Here is a 22,247-nt window from a genome sequence, read left to right on the forward strand (position 1 = left end):
AAATGACACTCTTTGTTTCACAGTGGCAAAGAATAATGAGCACCATGAAGACAAAAGCCACAAGTGCCAAAAGCCGCATCTTATAATTGAGGAAAATGGATGAAGGTGTGAGACCTGCAGAAATATTGGGAGATTTTGGAAACAAAGCCACAGTAAATCAGGGGATACATGTTAGAAAAGCCAGAGATTCATTTGAGGACCAATCAACTAGCATCACCATAGATTACCCTGAGCTCCAGTGACAGTTAATTAAAGCAATCAATTACTTGTGTCCACAATGTGAATTTATCGTCCCCAGCTGAAAACAAGCGTGTCATTTCTCATCATAATTGTGGTGGTGGTGGTAGTGGTGGTGTTGACTGCCTCTCTTTTGTAGTGTGTTTGGTGTCTTGTGAGTTGAATCTCTTCCTCTCTCTGCTCTCCTCCTTTTTTTTCCCGCTTTGTGTCTGTCTTGTGTGTGCCTCGTGTTTCTTGACTGTGGTGGACTCCCGCTCTACGGTAGGTGGATAGCTCATGTTGATGCTCTCTGGCCCCCGGGGCAGAGGGGGGTTTCATGGAATGAAAGTTGTAGCTTCCTTTGCTTTTTTATTTTCTTTTTAGCCCCCCCAACTTTTTTATTTTTTATTTTTGTTATGACAGCTTGAGAATGTAACAATGGAAAGCTATGATGTGCTCCATAAACCCCCAGAGAGGAGAGTCTAACCATCTAACGCATTGTTCCTGGGACAATGTAACTGTAACTCACACCAATATGGAAAGTATTGGACTAAGAGATGATATGCAAGACACTTTTTAACACTATTAATCTATGCATGTGATAAAGGGCATGGTTGGTTGTTTGGGAGACATGGAACCGGTGATGATAAAACTGCATGAAGAGACAAATAACTCACAGATCTGTCCTTCTGATTGTAACACTCAAAGAGGAGGTAGGATGTGGAGACACTGGATGGCCTGAAAAAACATGTCAAAGTCAAGGTCACCTTGGCAATGAGGCTTTAATTTAACTTCAATAATAACACTGCAGCAATAAGACTCTACATCGTTCAAATAGCTGGCTGTGCCCTTTAATCCTGAACCATTTATTGTAATAACGGTGAGCTGAAAAGAGAGGCTTTTTTTTTTTGGTGCCACATAAATTTAGCGGTGAAACAAGGCGTGCAGGTTACTAAAGTTTTGGATTAATCCTGAAAGATGAAGGTTGTGAATATAGACAGACTGAAATCCTGCCAAAAGCAGTAGCTTATTTGAAAGCCATCTCCTTGCACTGAATATTATGTCTTATTTGCCTTTTATCATTTTAGTATGCACTGGCATTTGCTGTTGTGGGCTAGTTCCTTAGGGGTTTTTATATAAACATTCACCTCCCTGTTCATGCGGTGATATCCAAGCCGTTTGACAAACGCGAAAATTATGCTCATATCTGATTTCATTGGAAAACTTTATGCATTTGTTACCCCTCTTAGTGGAACTAGCATGCAAAGCCTCCACTGACTGTGGCTGTCACTGTACTGCACAAGCATGTCGAAGGAATTGCCCAATGATCCAAAATGAGAGGACCAGATGTGCAGAAAGTACAATATAAATATGTATTTATGTGTTACCAATAGAGCATTCTCACCCTGTAAATGATAAATCCCTGGTTATTATCATCAGGTGCTGTGCAGGTAAGCAGTAACCAAAACATGTATCTCCCACGTAAAAACTCCTGGAGCTCCAGTGTCTGTGGCATGCTGTCTGTCGTTGGGAGCCCTGTGTCCTGATCCCTGATGCTCCGACCTTTAACACCGCACTTTGTCTTTTTACGTTCACACTACAGAAACACCAGGACGACGATGATGATGAGGGAGAGACCGGACTGACGGAGGAGGAGAAAGAGGAAGAGGAGAAAGAGCAAGAGAAACTGGGGAAGCTGCAATACTCTATAGATTATGACTTTGAGAATACAAAGGTCTGTGGTTGTTACTTGTAAATACATTGTACAAATACATTGTCAAGCTTCAGAAGAAATAATAGTATTTTTGAAGAACAGAGAACAGTTTCAGATATGTAAGAACCATTTTTTATACAGAATTTTAATTGTTGCACATTTTTTTGCACATTTTTGCACATTAAGTTCTCCAGTATTTGAAAAGACAGTTCGAGCCAGGCTAGCTGTTTTCCCCCATCTTTATGCTAAGCTTAGCTAAGCTAACTAAGCTGTAGCTGCACATTGAATGGGCAGATATGAGAGTGACATTGACCCTCTTGTCTAACCTTAGTCATGAAAGCGAAAATGCATATTTCCCAAAAAGTTCATCTCCTCCTTTAAGGTTTGATCCTTGCAAATTTATTGACAGCTTCTTTGTAAAATCCCAACGGAACAACAGAATAATTTTGTAGAAAGGCTGAAAAACAGACTGAATAATTTTGCAATAATTGGTTGAGGGGAAGAGGAACACATTTTTCAAAGATTCTGTCAATTTATAAGGCTAATAATGAGGCTTCAGGTGCTGAATCAAAAGCCTTAAACGAAGTCAAAATAAAACAGAGCAGCAACGAGAGCAATAGGTACTTTAAAAATGGTACTTTAAATGTGCGTATTCTATCTGTCCCTAATGTACAATTAGCTCAAACATGTTTTATATGTGTGTGTGTGTGTGTGTGTGTGTGTGTGTGTGTGTGTATGCACATCTTGTAACACATAAAAAATCAGTTTTCAGAAGTTATCACACTGTGACATTGAAAAAAAAAAACCTCTAATTTTCAATACCTCTCTAGCGGGAGATAAGAAGTTTGTGGTGATTGATTGCCGGGCTTAAGTTGTCAGACGATGTTACCTCTCTCCGCAGCCGTGACCCTGACACAAATCAGCAATCTTATGGACGTTGGATTTTTGCCTCATAAAACTGTGTCTTCACTCCTGTTATCCTTCACACCCTGCTCACACCTCCTCTGCATACAGCTCACAGTCGGCATCCTTCAAGCTGCGGACCTCATGTCCATGGACTCAGGCGGTACCTCCGATCCTTACGTTAAAGTCCTGCTCCTCCCTGAGAAGAAGAAGAAGTTTGACACCAAAGTCCACAAGAAAACTCTGAACCCTGTCTTCAATGAGACGTTTGTATTCAAGGTCAGTCTTGTCAGGATGCGCAGTGACAAAGTACGTCCAGTATTGGAGACTTTGGTCCAGTCTGCTCTGCTTTAATGTGAACTGTTGCAGCTGTAAACACGAAGACAATGATCAGACATGTCTGGATGATGGTGAGCGAGATGCTGTTTTTATATAAAATGAGCTAACTTGCTGCCAGCATGTCCCTTACAGTGTGTCAGTGTAATAGGACTGATGATGGATTGTCAGCTTCCTCAGGATGTGTGCACTCACTTGTCTATGCAGCCTGCAGGGCGTCCTGCTCTCTCCTTCCCAGGCTAATAAAGCCTGCAGAGTCTCTACGAGCAGCTCTGTTTCATGCTGAAAGCTCTTATTCGCTCATTCACAGATTTTCCATAGTAGCTGAAAATCACATGAACAACATCAAGTTCATGTGAACATGTGGTGAATTTTTGAAATTCTTTTGAAACATGTTAAAGAATTTGTTTTCATATTCATATCATCACTACTGGAAAAAACACAAGGTATCACAGAGTAAAACAACATGGCATTGTGTCTGTCGATCAGGTACCCTACGAGGAGCTCGGTGGGAAGACTCTGGTCATGTCTGTTTATGACTACGACCGATTTTCCAAACACGACGTCATTGGTGAGGTGAAGATTCCCATGAACACCATCGACCTTGGACGTCCGATCGAGGAGTGGCGGGATCTGGAAAGCGCAGATCAAGAGGAGGTGCTGTTAACAATCAAACATTAGTAATCAGGCTTTTAAAGAGAGATTACTGATCGATGATATGCAGGTGTTAGAAGAGATGTTTTCTAGCAGTGTGCAAACATTCAATCATCAAAATCACAGTCTTGCAGTAGTAAAATCATTTCGATAACACTGACCTTGGAAATCTTATGCTGAGATATCTGACATTTCTAATACTTTGAAGCAAAATCCCCATCTCATTCACCTCAGGGGATGTTGAAAGCCTCAAGGTTCAAAATCCATCATATCAATCCATACAGAACTGTGCAATTCTAAGCAAGAATTTTGAAAAAGGCCTCAATTTCAGCCTCAAAGTAGAAGTACAAGACATGCAGTGGATAATAGCTGAGAGCGTTTTGCTTCAGTCCATCATCATATTCTTATAAAAAAGCATTGCGTTGTTGGCTGATGAACGTATGTGCTTGTCATCCCTGTCTCTTCTCTCTGTGCTGACCGCTCAGCCTGAGAAACTCGGAGACATCTGCATCTCCCTCCGTTACGTTCCCACCGCCGGGAAACTCACCGTCTGCATCCTGGAGGCAAAGAACCTGAAGAAGATGGACGCCTGTGGATTATCCGGTAGAGAAATGCCAAAACCACCTTTAAGTTACAGCGTTGTAAACAGAATCTAGATTACCTTACTTTTGAGATCGGAGCTGTTTGGGACAATTTAGGCTTCAATCTGTGTTTGTCTATGACTGAGGTGAGGAAATGATGTTTCAAAACACAATAAGATAATACAACTACATGTAGGACACAGCTCAAATGTACAAGAAAGCCTAGAAAATCAAATTCGAGTAAAGACAGCTCTGCACATTGAGCTTCAATGCAAATATGTAACGATAAAGACAATTGTTTGGGCAATCCCACGGCTTCTAATGATTTCAGATAGAACATATAGAGCATAGAGACTTTGCTTTGTCATGCAAGTACACTTGGGAAATGTAGTTCACATTCAGCAGCACCAAATTCCATAAATACAACATCTAATACAAAAACTGAGGGCAAATCAATACAGAAAGTAGTCAGGAAATCAAAATGACGGAAATATATCTCAGCAGTGTTGAAAGGGAACTAAATATTGCAGAAAAAAGAGGAAAGCCAGCAACGACATTACAATAAGTTCCCCTGATGGTCTCTATTGCTGATCATATCGATGCCCTTTGCAGATCCTTATGTAAAGATCCAGCTGCTGCAGGGGGGTAAGCGCCTGAAGAAAAAGAAGACTACAGTGAAGAAGAACACCTTGAACCCATATTATAATGAATCCTTCAGCTTTGAAATCCCTCTGGAACAGATGCAGGTACTGTACAAATCAGCAATTCAGTGAATAATATTCAGCTGTGAGTAGAGCAAAGTTTTCTGTCTCCACATCACAAAAGGCTTTAAAAGTAATTTTCTCGCATATTTTGACGACTTATTAACAGAAACGTTCTCCCTTCTTAGAAAATCTTGGTGGCCGTCACAGTGTTTGATTATGACAAGATCGGTAAGAATGACGCCATCGGAAAGATCTTTGTGGGCAGCAAGGCGACTGGCCTCGGTCTGAAGCACTGGTCCGACATGCTGGCTAATCCGCGCCGTCCCATTGCCCAGTGGCATCCATTGCAGCCAGAGGAGGATATCGATGGTCAGCTGGCATCCCTGGCTGCAAAGAAGTAACATGCTCCACCAACCAGCTAATGCACTAACTCAGAAATCCAACCCCCACCCCTACTTTGCATGAAACCCATGACTTAACACATGACTACTCGTCATGAAACCTGCTCAGCAAAAAAGAGACATCTTAGAATATCTGCTCATTCATGGTTAAGTCGAAAAAACTCTTTTTAAGCATCACATTTCACACATTAGTGTATGCTGAGAAGAGTGGCGTTGAGTTATCGGGTGACTGGTTCATGAATGATCGACTTTTGGTCTTTCTTTCATTTGGAGAAACTTAGAAACTGATTCTTAGGGTGCTGACACTGAACGGAAGTCTTGATGAAGACAATGCTGGAAATAAAGCTTTAGTTTAGTTTATAGAGCATGCTTTACTTACCTCCCCACTGCTCTGCATACACCACGCCCAGTATTGTATCTTGCTAATAAGTGTGCTATAACTTGCAATAGAAAGTACTGTAGTATTGGGTTATTTCCTGCATAGAGTCTGTTTGAGTCTAATAATGCAAAAAGATTTAATTGAGAATGAATGAGGCCCAGGTCACTGAATGCAGCCATGTTGCCATATATTTTCAAGAGAATTCTGCATAAATGATTGTCTTCATTTCATCAGCCAACATTTGAGACGGACAGTACAGTATTATCCAGTTTTGCAGGGGTGACACAGTTTGATCTAAGTTGCTTGTTTTGTGTTGCCATGAAGGCACATCTATGCATTTAGGTTCAACATACATTTCTGTGTCTTCAGACAGATCTAATGTAGGACAGGAATACAAGGGTGCCTTTCCTGATATGACACTTTGAAAAATACGTTAAGCTTCATTGTTTTATCTAGAAGGGAAACCTTTACAGAGTGAAAACCATTCAGTCAGGGACACTGTGAATGTGCCATCTGGAATCTGTCTTGAGCTGTGTTGACCGCTTGGATGTAAAACCTTACTTACCTGTGGACAAAGTAAGGCTACTAGAAGGCTAACCAATGATGTTCAAACCAGTTATAACTATGCTTCTTTTAAACTGCTTCCTGAAAACAGTGCCATCAAACAGATTTTTTTCTTTTGAAATCCACTGAACAGATTATATGTCTTTATTTTCTGAATGTTGTACCAAACATACTGTAGTACGCTTCCATACTTTAATAGATTCTGGTGAAAAGACATGAGGATTTCTGTCATGGACAAGATGTTTTTATAGAAAACTGAATTTGAAATGTAAGCTGCAGCTGCACTTTTTAAGAGAACGCGAATTCAAGTACAGCATGCAGGTTTGTAAAATCTCAACAGGGCAAGTGCTGCATCAGACATATACTGCAATAACGTTGGACCATTTGCTTGAACCAAAATAGAGCTGCAGAATCTAGCATGTGTCATTCATGTTGTTTGGATCGCTCACTCATCAGCCACAAGCTTTGTAAACCTGGAGTGCTGCAACATGGTGATATTAAGACTTCATCACAGACATCCTGCTTTACTGTGATGTGCAGAGGTACGGTGGTAAAAGAATGCCATAAGGATTTGGATCTTATGAGCAGCTCAGCACCGAATTATGAAGTCTAATAACTACTGAATACGTAATGTTGAAATTTTAATATCACTGAATTTATAGCATTTATTTGGAGAGCCATTTATCTGGATTAATATGGTGGTTAAAAATTTAAGTTCATTCGATCAGGATAATCAATCGAGCCGGAATGACTGATCAGATCTCAGCCCTATAGCAGTGATTCCCTACCAGGCGCTTATACTCGAGGGAGTGCCTCTGTTGCTATGATGTACGTGGACAGACTGTGGAGTAGTGCTGCTGTTATGAAAAAATGTTAGAGAAACTATGAAAAAAATAAAAGAAAAATGAATAAATCCCCATATTTAGTGTCTACAAATAAAATAAACACACATATAGGATTACACATTGCTGTGATGCAGAGCTTAAGAATATTTTTGTTACACTGGCTAATAGAGAACCAGTTAGCATTAAAAGATGGCTGAAATGTCCAGCTTCGAACACCCCAGGTGATGATGTTACTGATGAAAAGTTAACCAGACCTGCTAAAAAAGAGCCTAGAATCAGCATGTCTTATATGAAAGCAATTATAGTAACAGGATCTACATTCATGTAACGGATACACTGAGTCAACATCCAGTTTAAATGATAGCAGGTGTCAGTGAAGGGGTACTTGAGCTGTGGGGATGCATCAGATAAAAAAACTGCACAATTTGAAATAACCTCCTGGAAATGTGAAAGAGGGGAATTCAAACAATATGAATTCAGAAAGATTCGATTAGAAGACTGAAGTGAGACATTTTCATTCGATAATTTCGGTGGTTAAATTTCCACATTAAGTATTCAGCCGCAGTTAAATTTATATTTTAGAATTAGGTGTTCAGTTGTGAATAAAGTTCTTATTATTACAGACTTTCTTTGCTTCAAAAGGAGGCCATGTTGCCACCAGAAGTAGAAATGAATCTGCAGGAGGGTGAACAGCAGCACACTGATTGGTCCATTCACAATGCTACTTCTTCCTATTGTTAACATTATGCATTGCGCAACTTTGTTAAAAAGCTACAGCATGTATTTACAAGACGATGTAAATAGTAGCATGTTTTAAAGAGGAACCATAATTATATTGTGTATGTGTGTTTGTGTTCTGTGTCATTTTTGATAATAAAATGGAGTAAAAAAAAAAGAAAAAAGAGTATGCACTGACTGCAAAGTGTATGTATTTTTGCTGAATGGGACTGAATGTATGTCTGAATAATCCACGTTAGGGTTCATGGGCTCCTTTAATGCCTGGAATTAAAGCAGGGTTGCTTTGTGTGTCGTCTGTAAAAATCCCACTTCGTTTGCCATAATACTGCATGATTGTCTGGTTTTCTGTCATCGTCCTCTGTGCTGAATCCAGTGATACAGTATCTTGGGCTGCAAGTCATGTAATTACTTCTCATTTGCAACACACTCTTGCGTTGGTCGCCCAGTTAACTGTATATATTTGAAAAAAGGAGAATATTTGCTGGCTCCTTGATTTTCTATCTCAGTGTACCGTAAGTGTTTCCTTCATTTACTCCTGCCAGATGGGCGTCAAGTCTTAGTTAATCAAATGTAGATTCAGTGGACGACTTAAATGACTTGTAGCCCTTTTTCTGTCCGTACTTCATCAAATTGTACCCTTTCATCTTATTGCTATTCAAGTAAACGGGCTCTCATACGTCTGATTATACTTTTTAACAAAAATAAATGTCAGTAATTCGCATATAAAATTATATCAATACCATTACACAGTGTTTTTTCTTTGTATTATTACTTCTTTACTGGATTAGTTCTTGGAAATATAATTACTGCATATCATTGATGCAGTCCTCTTCAGTAGTTCCAGACATACGACGCAGAAATCAATAGTCTTTTCGTTGCAAATGTCACTTCATGATTGAACACACAGTTTAACTAATGGATTGCAATGGGATGAGCTGGTGTTGTGTCACTTGTGCATGCTCTGAGATATTGATGTTGTGTCTCACATGGCATTTCTAATGTGGGCATTTGTTTGCCCGGCTGCTTCATCTTCTTCTTTCTTTTTTTTCTTTTGAGTCATTTACTGTGAGATAAACCTTTATTTGCAGTGCATGAAGATGAACAGTCCTGATCTTCATGTCAGTCTATCTTTCAGGCTATATTGTAGCTATATCTCTATGTTCAAAGGGATGAGAGGAATGCATACCAGACACATTTTCCATTATTGATATCACGTTCATTCTGAAGATTCAATCCACGATGTGTCAAATTTAGGTTCAGATCTTGTTGAGGAGCACCACATTACATCCTTTTCTACAATGTGTGTCAGACCGACGTATATGAGCTGCCATCAGATTCTGTCTGCTGTTCTGTGTATTTGCAATAGGACCAATAGAGCCTGTATTTGTTTATTGGTGTTCTGTTAATGGACTGTAATGAGTCTGTCACTTTTCTGCAATGCAGGCAACAAAATCCCTGTCTTCCTGGGTCTCACAAGCTACCTTGAGCACAGAGCAGACCCAAACAGTGCAGAGCAACATTTGCAATGCAATACTGCCAACCTGCTGCTTCATTAATGGTTCCTCTTTAGTCCTCTTATGTGAACATAGCCATGATACAGAACATCCAAAGACTTGATCTTCATCGTACTCCATCACGCATTCACTTTCCGAGCAACACAGACAAGGGAAATGCTTGAACGTCTTTCTTGACTCTTCTCGTTTTGTCTCGTTGTAGAGGTGTGTCAATAGTTGTGCCTTTTTGTGAAGTGCATGATTTATTTCCGTACAAAATCCATGTTTTCCAGCAAAAAAATGGAACAAAAAGACCAACAAACTTGTACTCATATATCACTCTATGTAGAACTGAATTACTCAAGGGAACCAAAACATGGGATGTGGTGAGGACATATCTGTGTATCTCTTGTCAAAATGTAATCATAGGAAATAAAGGCATTTTAAGTAGCCTTGTTCCGTGTGGTGTGTAACTGGAATCAGAGGATGCTTTTCCACTTCTGGTCAGTGGATGGCATCATACACATCAAACATCATACACAGCATGAGAAAATGGGAAGCAGTGTTGAGCTGAACATGTGTACTGGCCCTAAAAATATCATTTCGTGTGCAGAAGGCATTTAGACATATGGTGTGTTTTCAACTTGAGTTATATGTAATGAGAGAAACTAAGTAGTAGTTCCTATTGTGTTTTAAAAACTGCTTGTATGTACTGGTCAGTTAAATGCAGCAGTATAATTGGTTAAAAATAAAGCTCCCAAACCGCACCAGGAAGGATGTGCACATGCAGTAAATGTTCAGGATTTGGCCTATTGCCAGGCTGGTACAATTATTTTGGGCTAATCCCATGTGTGTAGGGGCGGGGCTGAGAGTTGAGAGCTCAACAAGCGAGACAGGCAGAAGCTCAGAAAAAGGAAAAAGAAAAAAAAAATCAAATGTTTTGACAAATTAGAAATGAAGCTTGATCTTTGTTAGTGTTGCAGATATTATCTGGATCCAGGGAAAAGGACGTGGACATTGTTTGGACATATATTGAGGGAGTGAAGCAACAACTAGCTTGGCTAATATCAGCAAACTGTAACGTTAGCTACTGTTCTTCAGTCCATGGACACTCGAAAGGAAATGCTTTCGTGCCGTCTGACTCGCAGCTGAGTCTGTGATTTCTGTTCTGTGATGTCTGTTGTTTTCTTAGTTTCAATGTATGTTGTATTGAGTTTGGCATTTGCAGACGTGTCGTCCTCTGTGAGTGGAAGCTGGATCGCTCCTGCTTGCTGCATGCAGGAAAACTGGCCCAGCACACGTTATGCAGAGGACAGTGCTGGGCCTGCCAGAGAACAGTTTTCCTCATGAGGTATTCTTTGCATCACGACAGACTGAGGCTGTAAGTAACAAACATTGTCTTTGTAGATTCGTACGAGCTCCAACAAGCGAGCCACTGATGGCACCAAAGACTTTATGAGCTAAAACCTGGGCGTTTTATTTCATTTGGATGGTTTCTTACTGCTCTGTGATGTGTATTTTTTTTGAGTAAATACACCCCAACATTGAGGATATGTGGTGTGCACATTATTAAAGTTATATATTTTAAAGTGGGTTTGTCCTCGTAGGGATAGGTAACACATATGTGAGTGTAAATATTCAAAGTGGGCACTCAAATGTTTTCCTGCATGAGAGATTGTGTTCATTATGAAATGTAGCTGCAATCTGAAATCCCTTTGGCTACATGAGGCCTCCAGCGAGAACCTAGATAACAGCATGTTATTAGTACATCCCACCACAGCTGCTCCCATGCTTTGCAGTCGTATTTCACCTTATGTACGTGAGCACGGTGTTGGGGGGGCTGCGTGTTACAGCCACTTCTCTGATGTAATATGAATGTGACAACAAAGCATGTCTGACAAACCAAACAATGCAACACACCTGCACAGCGATGAGCCGGGATGAACTTTGTATCTGTCTGATAATGCGTTATCATTTTATTTGCTTCAAAAATAAACACACTGTTGACACTAAGACCCCCATTTACACCTGATATTAAATGATCTGTTTCCAGACACATTATCCAGATGATAAGCGATACAATCTTTCCACCTGGTATTTTTAACGCCTTCTGCTTGTCCTCATTAATTGCATCTCTGTCCTCCAGAGCAAAACCCAGACTCCCTTAAAAAACCCCCACCAGTTTTGTGAATTGCTGATTTAATGGAAACTCCATAAACTTTTTGAAATGCTGTCTATGACAAACTCTTTATTATTCGTCCCCTCTTGTAAATTCAGCAAATTTAATACATCAAATTATTCCCTTTTAAGTATAAAAAGTATTGTGTCAGTTTGTCTGTGTGGCTACTCTGTGACAGGATAAATTATGTGCCTTATTAACAGCAGTATTGCTTATTATCAGGATCAAGTGTCTGGATACACATCCCATTTTAATACCAGGTGTAAATGGGCTGTCATTTTAGGGCTAATTTTCTCATTATTCATAATCTATAATAATGAAAATGAAAAGTAAACTTACTGAAAATTAAATCTCAGTCTGGCAGGGATCCCGTGAATGTGAGCTCACCCATTAAAGCCTCTCAGTGTGAAGACGAAGTCCTACATGAAGAGCCTTCCCTTTATCTCACTGGGAGGTTTTTAACAATAGTTTAAGTTCAAAGTTCCAGCAGCAGTTAGCAGAACAGTCTCACCACAAGGTTCATTGAGTCGCTCCTCTGGAGCTTTGGGTCGCGTCACGTGATCTTCATCAGCAGCTGGAGTTCAGCTCAGTTTTCGAGCACTTTAAAGGTTTTTGATTCATGTTGGCTTTGAGGTCGGGGTTCATTTATAACTCTAGAAACAGCAGCTGACAAAACAATCTCACTTTTGCCACATCACATTGTGCTTATCTCGATCTTAACATGATTTTTAGGACGGGACTGAAAGCTCCAGAATAGTTTGGATGTCAGATTGTTCTGTGAGTTATTACTCATATTAAAAAAATAGAGCCTGAAGACTCACCTCCTCTTCACTCACCGTGAATTGATTGATTTGTGTTTTACATGCAGGTCTGGTTTTGTTTAAGTGCTGATAGTTGTGAGGCAGAATAAGGGGCATTTTCTTTACTCTACGACCACCTTTTATGCATTTGAGTGTTTTGATATTGCCGGTTAAGAGGAAAAACTTGGCATCGTGACATCATATTTCAAGGTAAAGCTCTTAAATCAGAGATGACACTCCCACGTTCCAGAGAATTGCAGCTCATCCATCATCCGCTGTCCATGATAGCCCAGAGCCAATTTTCAAGGTCTGCATATGGAGTGAACAAAATGTTGCAGTTTCCATGGCAATACGTCAGTGGAAATACCTGCAATACTTTGTCCATTTATGTATGCAGGGATATTCTTGATATGATTAGAGTTTTAGAAAAGGTCCACTCTCTGTTCCCTGAAGTGAAGTGAAGAAAAACACTCATAATGACCATGTTGGTATTTGCCTTTATGTAGAAATATCAAAGTCAATATACAATGTGAATTTTAATTTAATGTATTTTCTGTCTGGGAATGTGTTACGACTGTAGATCCAGTACAGTAACGGGAATCTTTCACAGCTCATGTGAAATCTGTCCTCATCTTTCTGAGGATAGGACAAATGCAGGTGTAGATCCGACTTCTGGTGTCATCCCTCGTCTTCTCATCCTTCATCTCTCACTTGGACAGTTTAGTGATGACCCGGATTAAAGCTCCGTTCTCATCCTTCAGTCTCTGGTTCTCCATCTTCAGCTCTGCTTTGACCTGAAGAAACAGCACGAGACCACTAAAGTGGGTACATGTTTCTGTTAACCTGGAGTCTCATCATCATGGTCAGTATAAGAAACAGATTCATTAACCAGACACTAGAGGTCTACCTTACATGCTGTATGTTAATTTTTGCCATATGCTAACCACAGCTCATTTTGTGGATTGTCCCTTAAATTCCGGTTTGGAGGTTAACTCACATTCTGGCAGTAATTTCACATCCCTTGCACAAAGGTCTTGATTTTGTTTCCTGGCAATTCCAGCAACCTTTTCATCCTCCATCATATCAACAGAGCTAAAAGAGTTGGGGCCCAACAGAAGACTCATGGCAAATCTGTTACGCTACTGCTTCAAAACAAAGGCATGCTTTTCCATACAAGACCCAGGCTGCACATACAGTATGTGGTGATCCACACTGTCTGTCTCAAAACATTACAAACATGTCCATATGTATGTGAGTTATTAGTTGCTGTAATCCAGTGGTGATAACTGTGGTCAAGTATCCTTCATTGAAGTAAAAATAGGAAGATCACACAGTGAAAATACTCTTTAAAATAAATATTCAACACTCAAAAGAAAAATGGTGCCTGTCAGTGTTTTATGTGATGTAATGTTACTGCTGCATTCATGGGTTTGTTGCATTTTGCTGCAGTGGATGTTTAAGACTGAGACAATTTTAGCTACTTTATATACTGTTGGGTAGTCTAATCTAAAGCAACGAATCATATTCTAAAAGATGTGTCTACATAGTTTAAGATGTAGGAGAGTTTTGTCACTTCATAAAGGAACACTTGATCCTCCACCAACTCTGGAGATCCACAGTTTTAACCGGAGAGAAATCAAAAACTGGTAACTAAAGCTGACAGGCAAATATAGTGGAGTAAAAAGCACAATATTTCCCAATTTTTAAGTTTGAAGTTGCATAAACTGGCTATGAAGAGGATGCGTTACTAATGCGCTTCCATTTGAAGGGATAAAATGAAGAGTCCTCTTTTCAAACTAAAATGCTGAAGGTCAGCTGGAGCTAACGCGGGGATTCATCAGTCCTAGACAGAGAAACTAAATGAGTATTTTCCAAAGACTGGACTTCACTCTGCCTCACTTACTGTACATCAGAATCATGTTAGGAAAGGATCTCGTCATGGCTGGTATGGACCAGAGGAATGATTACAACTTATTGTAACTATTGCTGTCAACACATTAACATGTGAGTCCCAGCTAAGACCAAACATTCAAGTAATATTCCCAGAACGTTCTGGGAACGTAACAATAGCGCTGGTTTTATGTCAGAACGTCTAAGGAACATTTGTGATTGTAGATGATTTCTATTACAAATTACAATATATTTACAATTTCAAAAATGTATTTTGAGGATTTTGAGGCCTGAACCTCCTCCAGAAAGGAAATGAGCTGCACAATTCTGGACAATTTGTCACAACAAAACAAATGCAAACACACATACTCTTGTCCTCTTACATTCAGTGACACACAGACACAATTGGACCACACTTGCTCATTTACACACACGTAACACTGCTCCTCTGTCGTGTATGTCTATTTTCGGACCAGCATCCCATGTTTGTTTCGACCCCTCATTCACGGATAACAACAGGTTTTTGTTTGTATCCTCTTGGGCATAACACAGCAGACGTTTGTGAACGTTCGCCTGTAGATGAATACTGATGGCTCACTCGCTGCAGTGTCAAAGTGCTCACACATTCCTCAGCCAGCAGAGCATAATGGTGACAAATGATGTCAGCTGAAACCTCCGTAGACAGAGCAGCTCACACGGCGGCTCCAAGTCCCACAGACACTTTACACTGTTTGGATTTGATGCTTTATTGTTTTCCTTGTGTCAGATAAGCATAACTTTCTCCTGGGTAAGAGATCCTACTATGTTGTTGACGATTGATTTTCTTATGGGAGAAAATGGGAGTGAATATCAAAGTAAATAACACATGTTCAGGACTAATATATCTGAATTACCTTCAACTGTTCTTCCATATCTGATATCCTCTTTTTTAGACTCCAACTTTCCTATGAAGAATAACATTTAATAAAAAGAATCAAGGTAAATAAAAAACCTTGAATTTAAAAAAAAAAAAAAAAAAAAACATGTTTATGAGCATTGGTGAAATGGAGACTTCTTACCTTTTTCTCTGCCTCGAGCATGTTGGAGCCACAGTCTCCTGGTCTTCCCTTCTGCAACAATGAAAGGTTATAACGAGTGATGCATTTTCCTGACAGTGAGCACACGGGTGTGATATAAAACATCCACACAGAAGCTCTAAAGTGGTTCACTGTTATTACTCCGAATTTCAGACCTGGAAGCTAACAGTAATCACATTGCAGTTTCCTGCTATCCTTCACGTCACATTTCTATCACATTATCGTATTACATTTCTGTGTGTACTGACAAAAAAAATCTGAATGATTTAAAGTACGAGTTGGAGAAACTTTTGGTTTTCTTTCAGTTGCCTCCTCTGCAATTATTTCCTTCAGTTCTTTCACACTCATGAATCCGGACTGACCCATTGACTACTGTACCTGTGCTCTCTGCAGCTGGTCCTGAATCATGGCGAGTTCCTGTTTACTTGTTTCCAACCTGGACTTGAGCCTTTGATTGGTGGCCACTGCCTTTTCATACATCTACAACATATGCACCTGTTAGGATTTCCATTTTGAACAGTTTTCACACCACACAGTTTGCAGCTAATGACCTTATTGACCATCAGGGTGACATTTTGAGCTCAACATTAGATTAGATTAGATTACCAGCTGGATTGACAAAAAGGTTTGCACAGATATAAGAGGTTCACATTCCTAATTTTGAGTACAGTTTTGTACAACTGTTGGATATATTGCCATGAAATCTTGTCTTGTCATGCATGTTCCTCTCAGGTGTAAGTGTTAACTTCCTCTGACTTCTTCTGTAGCGCCATCATGAGGTCTAAATTTGAATTTGGTTTAAACACTATAATCAACCTCAGCTATACTTTGTGTTTGGCTTTGTTTGGTGCTAATTATCAAATGATTACATGCTAACAGCTAACTAAGATGGTGAATATGGGAAGCACAATACCTGCTAAATCTCAATATGTAAGTATTATCATAGTATATGACAACAGCCAGAAAACCCAAAGATATTGAATATTTCAATTGTATAAAACTTCAATTAACTTACAGCTCTTCATTGTTCACGTTACTGTTGTACTGTGTGAATCTATTTTTGCCAATAGATTTAATTTTATTTGTATGTGACATTTTATTGTGTGCTTTTATTTTGAAATTTCTGTACAGGCGGTGCAGCAACCTTTATTTTCACTGGATTTTGACAAATGCTCAGCCAGCATGTATAAGATGTCCTTTTATCCACTCTGTAAAGCACTAAGACGCAGGCTGTGTGCTGAAAGTCACTGGCTGAATAAATACACACTCTTTATGTACGTTAATTCATTGTCAAGTGATCACATTCAGTTCTCTTGTTACTTGAGCAGCAAAACAACAGTCTTCCCAGATATTACCAAAATGTGAACTGCACCACCTGCCTTTTTATAGTCATTGTTTGCAGTCTCTTCTGCCGCCTTTTTCCTTGCAGACAGTCTGTTCTCCCTCCGTAAGAAGTAGGACTCTGCATGGTTTGTTGATGTGTCGTTGGAGACGTCAGAGGATCCAGATGAGCTCAATCTGAAAACACAAGAGAGGTATTTAACCGCTCAACACTGAGGTTGAGCTCAGTTATTGTCAGAGTTTATTATCTTTGAGTCATTGATCGAGCCCTGTTCTTTTCTGTCATTCTTTCAGGCGATAATTGATTTTTTTATATGTATTAATGGTGTGAATTAAAATAGAGGGTGCTTACCTCAACAGTCTCTCATGCTGAAATAGAGGAGAAATGTTTTAGAACTGAATTAACAGAAACGTAATTGTAAGGATGGTGAAGGTTACTTAATCCCAACTTAAACCTTACATGGCACAAACAAGTCATTCAACCCCATCACGACCCATCCTCTGTTTCACTAGATGCTCATTACTGCAGAAATAATGACATCCAACAGCTTGACTTCATCATTTGCCTGACAGGCTGTTTGGTCATGATGTGAGATTTATGAGGAACAATATATCCACAAATGAGGTTGTATTTTGGTGTACTGACCATTTCCTTGGCGTAATATTGTAACCACGCAGTTGAAATGCACACAGGACATATTTTATTACATGTACAATGTCAGCAAGTACATTCATTATCAGTACATGAGTAGAGTACTTTGAAGTGACATTACCAGGAATTCCTCATGAAAGACTTTTTTTTTTTTCTTTTTTCAGCTTTCCAAGAAAAGGTTTATGGCGGTCTGACATACCAAGCTAAGTTAAAGAAGGAGAGAGGAAATGATCCCTTAAATAAACTGACAAGCACAGATAAGTAAACACATCCAAAAAAGGTAATAGCTCTGCCAGTGACTTTCACAATTTGTTCATTATGGCCTGCTGAAGCTGGAAGGTTCATGTGGTGTCCATGATGAGAGATTTTCAAGTGTGACAGCAAAGAGCCAAACAACAGCTGAACAATAAAAACTTGCACTCCCTTAAAAAGATGAGAAAATGTAGCATAAAACAGCACAGCTTGTTTGACTGTGAGGGACAGAGGTTTAATGCCAACATCACCAGTAAGATTATTATGAACCCCAGTGTAAGGTGCAGGTACTGTACTGTATATATATACAAGTTCATTTAAATAAACTTATTTATGTTTGTTTATCATATTGTAAGTGCTGAGGTTATTTCAGCCACACATGGCATTGGTCTGTCCATTGGTCGCCACTTTGGTTGAAAATGAAATATCTCAACAATACATGTATAGATTTCCATGAAATTTTGTGCAGACATTCATGATTCTCACACAATGAGTCCTATAATGTCTAATAATGATCCTTTTCTCTTTACCCCACCATGAGGTTCATATTTATGGTTTTGAGTGAAATGTCCATACAGCTATTAATGGATTACCATGAAATTTAGTGCAGACATTCTTATTCCCCTCAGGGTGAATTGCAATAACTGCAGTGATGACCGAGCTTCATTTTGCATTATCGTCAGCTCAAATCTTGTTTTGTCCATTACTCTGGTTTATGACCAAATACCTGCAAAATTATTGACTTTCCTATAATCTCAGTTCTACTTTGTGTTTAGTACCTACCTTAGCATCAGCATGTTAGCATGCTGATGTTAGCATTTAGCTCAAAGCACCGCTGTGACAAATTACAGTCTCACAGAGTCGCTGGCATGACTGTAGACTTTTTTCAACAAGGGAATTCAAAGTACTTTGCATAAAATATACAACATTTTTTTCTGCTTTATTGTGATACTGACAGCTGGAGAGAGACAGCAGAGGCAGGGAAGAAGGGCAGGATGTCCTGCAGCAAAGGGCCCAGGATGGGGCTGAACTCATCCCACTGAGCTTGATGCATGCTCCGCACTCTGCTAAGTGAGCTACTGCTGGGGCGCCCCATCTTTCAGTTTTATTACATTCACCAGTGCTGACAATCAATATGTACCAGTTTATAAGAGGTAATTATCTTTCCTGTAGCAATTACTTCTGCATATACCAGAGACGTACGGATGCACTGCTTTACTTATTCCTACAGACATAAAGTACATGCAGGCCTGTTTTGTATTGTGTTTTTCAACATAAAGACTTACTGCATGTAAACTAAAGCAAAAAAGCAGACTGGTGACCAGTGCTTGAACAGTTACATGTCTAAGGAACTAATGGAGGTGCCGAGCGAATTCCTGTGAGGAAGAACCAAGGCTTTGAGTTACCGACACTATGTGCAAACACAGTGACATGCCTCCGCTCAGACATTTACAAGATCTCTGGCTGCTCACCAGACTCTGATGTCAGCTCCTCCAGGCCTGTCTCTGGACACTTTGATATGCTTGGTAAACAGTCATTAATGATATACAGTATGCAGACTTGGAACACGCTCTGGTTTAGATTAAGCGACATCACATAAACAGATGCTGATGGAAACATAGGCTTTTGTGACATTTTATCCCACGTACTATGTGAGAGTCTCTGTCACTAAGCTGTCCTCCAGCCTTTCTACATCCTATGAGGAACTTCTTGCCTGCTGACCAGCTATTCCCAAGTGGAAAATGTGAGCTTCCCGTAGGACTAGCACAGAGATAAACATCCATAAATACAGCATCTGAGTTCCCACAGGCCAGTCCTAAGCGCTCTATCCCTCCTTCTCTCTGTTCCCTGTCATCCTGTCTTTCACCCCCTGTTTTCTTTCTCTCTTCATACTCTCTTCCTGTATCCCTCTCTCCCTGTGTCTCTCCATTTATCCGTCCCTAGTGGATTCTTAGTTCACACAAACACATAAGGCAACCTTCTCATTACAATTTTGCCTCAGTCTTACAAATTTTGCTAATCCGTGCTAATGCACATCAACATGCACTGTTGTTTCACAGTTTATGTTCTTTATTAACAGCCTTTATAAGCATGTCAAAGTGTTATGAGACATAAAAGCCATTATCTTGGATATCACTGTGGCATATTATAAAAAACATAATATATATAAGAAAAACTGTCATAAACAAACACAAATGGAAATTGGACAAATGGAAACAACATCATATGTAATTATTTATATATGATTAATTGTCATTGAAGCACCAACATGCATGAAACGACATCACAGCTTTGCAGGAACACGTTAAGAGTCACTGACTACACCAAACTCTGCTTTTAGATCCGAGTTGCATTCCAACAGCTGTAATGTGTAAACAGTGTTTCCCAAAAAAGGACTCAAATTCATTTCAAATGAGGAAGTATTAGGTCATTTATGGCTACACATAATTTGACATGGATCATGTGGACCGTACCATGAGTACAGATTGAATTATATATGGCAAGATTCTAAGTATGCAAACACAGAGGAATACCTCTGTGGCTTGTTAGAAAGACATTTGTTTGACAATGACTGAACTTTGATGTGAGTGTTTGAATTATGTAAGCATGGCATTTCCTCTAAGTAAACAGACACTGAGAAGATTAAGGACAATTAGCGCTTACCCTCAGGCTCTTGGTGGCGGCAGTGGATGAAGCTGGAGAGGAGTCAGAAAGCGACTTTGCAATGCACGGCTGATCTTTGTTGTGAGAAAGTAGAGATGACATCGCTCCCGTGCTGCTAGGGACTGCATGCAGCCGTAATGTGGTCCAAAGTACTTCCAAAAAGTTTTTCAAAAAGTTTCTCTCAAACAAAAAGGTCGCAAAGACGATGAAGATTGATGTATTTACTATCCACCGGCAGGAAATTCTGATGTTTCCTTAGCTTAAGTGAGAACTCTGGAGTATGGTCTTCATGTGATGGTGAGACATTGAATATCTGATGAGAGTGAAAGAGCTGCACAAGTGTGAGAGCTGAGGAGGAAGTGGTGGGACTGGGGAGTAGGCGGGCTGTGGTGTGTGTGTGTGTGTGGACACATGGTTCTGACAGCAGTATTGTTCACAAGGGCTCTTAAGGGACTCGAGGTCAGTAAAAATGGAAAAAGTAAAGCTAAATTGTTAGTCTCAGTAATTGTGTTTTTGGGTTAGATGTAAATGTGGAAATGGTTTCATGTTGTTACTGTATGTCATGCGCTTATGTTGGTGACAGTGTACTTCCCTGTGCATTAAAAATAAGTGATTTATTCTACTTTTTTTTAAACAAGGCTGTAAAAAATGGTAACTCCGCAATTAAAACAACTTGTAAAGTGCACATCTGAAAGTGGAAGCACATTTCAGAATACATGCAGTGCATTGTAGATAGATGCACACGCACACATGGCTTCTTGTTAGGGCGAGACGAAAGCGTATAAATACAACAAGCACAAATATACCGAGCTTAGTGTGAGATCTCTCAGATCTCTCGAATTTAATGAAGCTGGAGGCTGCATGTGTTGACAGTTAAGACGAGCTTACATACCTTTCTGAGTATGTTCCATGACACAGTTGCATCCATTATGTTAGCACAGGTCATTTGTTTGCAATTTATTCTCCTAAAAAGGGAATCTAAAGGGGTGGGCTATCTGTGCCTTCCTCGTGCTGTAAGTGCTAATGGAATGCGACGGATATATTTCATTGCAAATATGCCGCCGCTGAGAGGTTTCAACACAAAATATTTGCTAAGTGTTAAACAGACATCTTAAACAATCTTGAATGTTGGAAGGCTGACAAGTGTTCGCGGTCTCAGCTGCTGATGCACACCAGGCGCATCATTTAAGTCTCACTTTGCTTCTAATTAATTCCAGCCTGAGTCAGCGTTGGCTGTCAGAGCAGACCTCGCCTGCACCTGCTGTCATCTAATCATAGAATTAATGAAGACCGATTCACAAATTTCCATTCTTACAGTGATACTGATGGGAATCACCCCACAGTATATTTCTGAATAGAGGGAATCATTTTATTGTTCTTGGGAGATAAACATGATTATTGGTGTTTTTGCCCATATTATATAAACAAACATATAACCACTGTGTGATATAACAGTGATGAGTTCAGTTCTAATAGTCAAACCATAATTTATGCCATCATTCATACTGTTTTAAAAGAAAAAACAACATTAACAGGTCAGTTGGTCTCTGGGCAGAATTTCCACTCTAGAATGTTTTTCAGAAAATCAGACCAGCTTTAAAATGCAGCCTCATGGCAAATAAAGAGTCATTTCATATACATGACATGTGGTTGCTGTGCTTTGTTCAGACAGGATGTCATGGAAGAGTAAATGTAGTCTACACGACATGAGGAGGATGGATGTTAGAAGCTAGATGGAGCCAGCTGTAAGTAGTAATTCCATTTTTTGTATGACAAAATATTTTCAATGACAGTCTTTTGGTTCCTCTATCGAATCTGTTGATCATCCTTCATCATTATGGTAGTAATCAGGCACCACCTGCTGG

At 39.7% G+C, this 22,247-nt stretch overlaps 3 protein-coding genes across 8 annotated transcripts in view; 1 reads left to right on the forward strand and 2 right to left on the reverse strand.

Moving 5' to 3' along the window:
• Positions 1-8,199, forward strand: part of syt2b (synaptotagmin IIb) — a 28,687-nt gene extending 20,488 nt beyond the window's left edge. For 3 of the 5 annotated variants that reach the window (XM_076742020.1, XM_076742002.1, XM_076742011.1), the window contains 6 exons: positions 1,829-1,951; positions 2,945-3,112; positions 3,659-3,826; positions 4,309-4,426; positions 5,017-5,150; positions 5,294-8,199. In XM_076742020.1, the coding sequence (XP_076598135.1) occupies positions 1,829-1,951; positions 2,945-3,112; positions 3,659-3,826; positions 4,309-4,426; positions 5,017-5,150; positions 5,294-5,509 (927 nt within the window). In that variant the 3' untranslated portion in view covers positions 5,510-8,199. Of the gene's footprint in view, positions 1-1,819; positions 1,952-2,944; positions 3,113-3,658; positions 3,827-4,308; positions 4,427-5,016; positions 5,151-5,293 lie in introns of all 5 variants that reach the window. The other 2 variants (XM_076741986.1, XM_076741994.1) reach the window with 1 other exon arrangement.
• Positions 1-22,247, reverse strand: part of LOC143327616 (cysteine and glycine-rich protein 1-like) — a 314,154-nt gene that overhangs the window by 110,279 nt on the left and 181,628 nt on the right. The window lies entirely within an intron of this gene.
• LOC143330529 (protein phosphatase 1 regulatory subunit 12B-like) lies at positions 12,985-20,752 on the reverse strand. Of its 2 annotated transcripts, XM_076747191.1 has the most exons (7): positions 20,383-20,752; positions 17,167-17,183; positions 16,853-16,991; positions 15,852-15,953; positions 15,456-15,506; positions 15,291-15,341; positions 12,985-13,301 (listed from the first exon to the last, which is right to left on the reverse strand). In XM_076747191.1, exons 1-7 carry the CDS (start codon positions 20,482-20,484, stop codon positions 13,215-13,217), a joined length of 549 nt encoding a protein of 182 aa, XP_076603306.1. In that variant the 5' UTR covers positions 20,485-20,752; the 3' UTR covers positions 12,985-13,214. The 2 variants fall into 2 exon arrangements, with proteins under 2 accessions (XP_076603306.1, XP_076603314.1); XM_076747199.1 differs by lacking the exon at positions 15,291-15,341 and having other exon boundaries at positions 20,383-20,611.

This window comes from Chaetodon auriga, chromosome 2 (genome assembly GCF_051107435.1).
Source record: "Chaetodon auriga isolate fChaAug3 chromosome 2, fChaAug3.hap1, whole genome shotgun sequence".
Classification (NCBI taxonomy): Eukaryota; Metazoa; Chordata; class Actinopteri; order Chaetodontiformes; family Chaetodontidae; genus Chaetodon; species Chaetodon auriga.